This window comes from Cyprinodon variegatus, unplaced genomic scaffold (genome assembly GCF_000732505.1).
Source record: "Cyprinodon variegatus isolate N-32 unplaced genomic scaffold, C_variegatus-1.0 Scaffold201, whole genome shotgun sequence".
Lineage (NCBI taxonomy): Eukaryota > Metazoa > Chordata > Actinopteri > Cyprinodontiformes > Cyprinodontidae > Cyprinodon > Cyprinodon variegatus.
Window position 1 is genome coordinate 875,152 of NW_015150654.1, and position 4,635 is coordinate 879,786.

The 4,635-nt window shown below is 35.8% G+C and overlaps 1 protein-coding gene across 1 annotated transcript in view; it reads left to right on the plus strand.

Moving 5' to 3' along the window:
• The first annotated feature begins 3,192 nt into the window (after positions 1 to 3,192).
• stx12 (syntaxin 12) overlaps positions 3,193 to 4,635 on the plus strand; it is a 20,104-nt gene continuing 18,661 nt past the window's right edge. The window contains exons 1-2 of the mRNA XM_015379832.1: positions 3,193 to 3,277; positions 3,771 to 3,905. Coding sequence (XP_015235318.1) covers positions 3,809 to 3,905 — 97 coding nt within the window. The 5' untranslated portion in view covers positions 3,193 to 3,277; positions 3,771 to 3,808. The remainder of the gene's footprint in view (positions 3,278 to 3,770; positions 3,906 to 4,635) is intronic.

The window sequence follows — 4,635 nt, forward strand, 5'->3', positions numbered from 1 at the left end:
GAAATAGGGGTCCCTGTGTCCTCCAGCAGTCTAAGCCTATAGCAGCAGAACTATAGAGAGGTTCTAGTTCGAAGCTCCAGACCTTGAGCATACCACTGGGAGGCAGAGCTGGAAATCCCTGCTGAAAGCTCTCTGCTGCAGCCAGCCTGTGAGGGATTTCCTGCTGCCGTTCGTAGCAGCTGGAAGTGAAAAGAAAGAGTTTTAACAGAATGCCAAGAGTTTGCGCAGCAGTAATCAAAGCAAAAGGTGGCCACTTTGAAGAACCTAGAATATAAGACATATATTTTGTTGTTTCACAGTTTTTTTTTGTCAAATATATAATTCCACATGTGTTAATTAATAGTTTTGATGCCTTTAGTGTAAATCTACAATTTTCATAGACGTGAAAATAAAGAGAAGTCTTTGAATGAGAAAATGTCCAAACTGTTGGTCTGTAGTGTACACATGGGCGTAGGTTTGCATAGGGACCATAGGGACATGTCCCTACCAAAATTTTGGACCGACCTACTTGTTCCTACCAATAATTGGATGTGAACAACATGATTATAATTTACTATACAGCAGTAGTTGTTGCAGCAGTGGCTTCTTTTCCTCTCTCAGCTCCTCTGCCTGGTAGCTGCAGCTGCCTCGTCTCTCCTGTCCCTTTAGACGTAGCAGCGCATCAACTGTGCTGCACTATTTAACTCTGATATTTCTGCCTTAAGTTCCATCTTCTCTCTCTCCGATTGCTTGTTTTCTAGTCTGTATATGTGCGCGTGCGTGTTTGGAGCACGAAAAAAAAAATAAAATTATGCTAGAATACGGCGGTTACCAAAATTAATATTAGGCTAGGAAACTAGTCCCAATTAAAAAACTAAATATTATTTACGCTAAAACAGGCGAAAGCTTCTGATTGCAGTTCCGTAAAGAAGCAGGAGAGAGTTTGGATTTGTGGAACTTGAGAAATGAAAGTAACCAACGTTAGGATTTCTTTCTAAAACTAAATATTCTGAGTCAGACAGGAGTTCAGAAAACTGCTGTTAAAATGAACAAAGACTGTAAACTATCAACATTTCTGATTCCCTTCACCAACATTTCTTTGCTATTACTGTTTTAATTTTGACGGCAGTTCAGGTATAAATGACAGCTTTTATTTCTTTTGTAGAACATAACAACACGAGAAGGATGCTAAAGATCTGCTACTTTTTGTTTTCCACATAAAAATTGTTCTATCTAGAAATGGGATTAAAGAAAAACAGAGGAACTCTATTTACATTGATTCTATTTTTCTAGATTTCCACACGGTCTATAAGTAAATTAGTACAAACATTAAAGTCTGCTAAATAATGCTGAAATCTGGCTGTTTATTTTGGATACTAATACATTACAGATAAGATAGTGTTATATTGTCTTTTATAATTGTTAAAAGTGATTTTATATTTGAATAAGGCTTATTCTTAGTGTTGTGTTTGTAGATGATGCCACTAAAAAAGAAAATAGACATAAGGAGCTATTTAAATAGTCAGACAGTAGTAATATAGGATGATGATAAAAGGTTTTGTTACATTTAAACCCTTAAATTTTAAAAACACACTTGTATAATAGAAACATTAAATGATTGTAGGAAACAGATATAATGATGCAGGGTAGCCTCAGGGTGAAGCAGCTGCCCTTCACTGCTTCATGATGGAAGAAACGTGTTTGGAATGCTATCATAAAATTAGGGCTGCAACAAATGATTATCTTGCAAATTGATTAATCGGTCGATTATTTTTTTTCGATGAATCAATTAATAATCAGATCAGCCAAATGTTCCTTAAAGAAGATTTTTTATTAAATGAAACCAGGTGAAACAGAAACGTTTCCTCTTGTGGAGTTCTGGATGGAGAATTTTGAAGGACAAAAACTTTTTTTGTTTGTCTTAAATGCAAAATGTTTACATATTTTTTACAGTCTTCGTATAATTCCTGCTCTAGGTGGGTTGCTCTGTTGACTAAAGACATGTTTTACAGTCTCAATACTCCAGTTAACGATTAATTGATTACTAAATTAGTTAACGATTATTTCAATAATCGATTAATATGATTAATTGTTTCAGCCGTCGATAAAATACATGAAATGGGCGACACAGAGTAACTACAGCCCAGATGCAGAACTTGTATGGTGAAGTTAATATCTTAAATGCTCAGTGTCAGTTCCTCGTATAGTTCCAGTGCACATTAAATACAATATTTATTTGCTGTCCCTTTAATGTATTATTTTGCAAGATACAGAGAGAGCATATTAGATAAAATAAATAAGAGCGGGCTTTACCTCTGTTTATCTCTACACAATTTTATATCTTCAAAAAAAAAAAAAAAAAACAAGAGGATAAATCCAAATATAACAGGCATATTTAGACTAAATTTGGTTAAATAGGCGCAGGTAAGTTTAAATGCAAACATTTTCAAAGTGGAAAAAAGTCCTTATTCCACATTCATCAGAGCCAATGATGCTTTAAGCACTGATAAACAGCATCTAGTGCGTGCAGGGATTATAAGATTTGTATTAACGTAGCAAGAAATGCTGCTCTTCTCTTTAAACAAAATAAGCCCTGATGCTCACATTAACCATAAAAAAGGATCGTGCATATTTTTTGTAAAGGACCAATGACATCAGTCCAATGAACCAAAGTTGAAATCAAACCTACGCCTTTGACTGTACGTATATAAAATGCTATAATACTATAGAAATAGTTCATCCTAAAAAATGTATGACAATACAACATTTAAAATTTAGTTTCACTAAATATCTCTTCTCAAGCATAGTTTAGTAAGTTATTGGGAACGGACACTTTACTGCACTTAATGTAGCGTTTGAAAGCCTTACTTTGAAATTCTTTAAAAATTGTGGCTGCATGCACATATAGGCCACATTACTGCTTACCTTTTTTTGTTGTTTTTTTTAATTACATTTAGTTTTTTATATATCGCATTTTGGCAGATGTAAATGCGAGAACATGAAATAAACATAACCGGGAAAACTGTTCAATAAAGGTATTTCAAAAAAAGGGAAAATGATCAACCAGGAAGCTGCTAGGCAGTTTAGCCGATTGGACTGGAGGCAGTAGTGGGCGGAACACTGTATTTTGATTGGTTGAGGTCTCCTATTGCTGTTACCTGATTGGTTGACACGTTTTGCTACTGATTCCTGATTGGTTGAGGGCGTATTTCTCTGTGTTTAGATGTTTCTACAGTTTAGCGATAACCCTCACTGAAAGAAATCTCCTGCCGTATGCGCATTTTCAACAGTCAAATAAGCAAGTATTGCAGTCTGTTTGTTGCTGTTTGTTATTAAAGTAGTAATTACTATTTATTTATAAGCAGAGGTGTTTGCGTCTTTTCTATTTAGCCGCTTAGACGTAAACAACCGATAGGTGACGGGTCATCAGCAGCTAGCTAAACAGCTAACAGCTAACATCCTTCCGAAACATTCCGCAGCAGAACTCAGCTAACGGTGACTAAACGCGTTACACGGTGATCGGTGTAACGCGTTACACCTTTAATTCATGACGTTTGTTCCAATTTCTGTATTAGCGGATGTTTGTTATTGCTACATGTAATAGCAGGATACTGAATGTTTGTCAGAATTAAACACTTTTAACTTTAAACTTTGAGACTGACAGCATGAGAACAGGAGTAGATAAGTAATCTACCGAGGCTTAATCCTGGATATGTCATACTAGCTGGTTTGTAGCGCCTTGTGTTACCTCCACATTCTTTTGATTGTTTTTATTATTGTTATTTTTGCAGGTTTATCTTCCATTTGAGGAAACTATCTGTCTGGAAAGATGTCTTACGGGAAAGCAGAGTTCCGCCCTGTCCTCAGAGACTTCAACTCTCTCATTCAGACATGCAGCTCAAACATCCAGAAGATCACACAGAACAGTAAGAGGGTTTTATTTTTTCTCTCCTTGCTGTAATGACAAACAAAGCTGTGTTTTTACTCATGTGCTCAGTAACTAATCATGAGACAATGTTCTCTGAGAGCTTCCCTGTGCTTTCTGTTATGCAGAAAATAAGATCTTTTAACATCAAAACTTTTTGGGTGTTTTCTGCTTCGGTGCATTTAACTTTTTATAACTGAAGCAGAAAAGATAAACTTGAGTTTAGAGTTTTCTGGGTTATTTTATAAGAGAAAGGCTCTCAGCAAACCAAATTCAGAGCTGGCCTGATCAACTGAGCTCAGTGTGTCATAAGACACACAGTAGGACCCCTAATCTAATGGGACTTCCCTCTCACACCAGTTTTTTTCCCCCTTCTTGGAAAAATATATCTGTAAAGATTATTGTTGAAGCTTGGCTCAGTTGTTTGATAACCTAAAAAAAAAAAAAAAAAAAAAAAATTTTTTAACTGTTCTCAACCTTTTGTTTAGGGCTGAAAGTTTAAAATGAACTGACTAATTACATTCTATTCAAAGAGGACTAACATTGAACTACAGATTAGCAGCATGCTAAGTTTTCTCTTTCATTTATTGTGGGATTGTTGTTGGAACCAACGGTACTCAGAATCAGATTCTGTTACACATCGCCTAAACTATGTTTCCAGTAGAGTTGGTGTTTATCTGAGGTAGATAAATGGAGAACTCCACCTCTGTACGGAAGAGGATTAGGGCCAC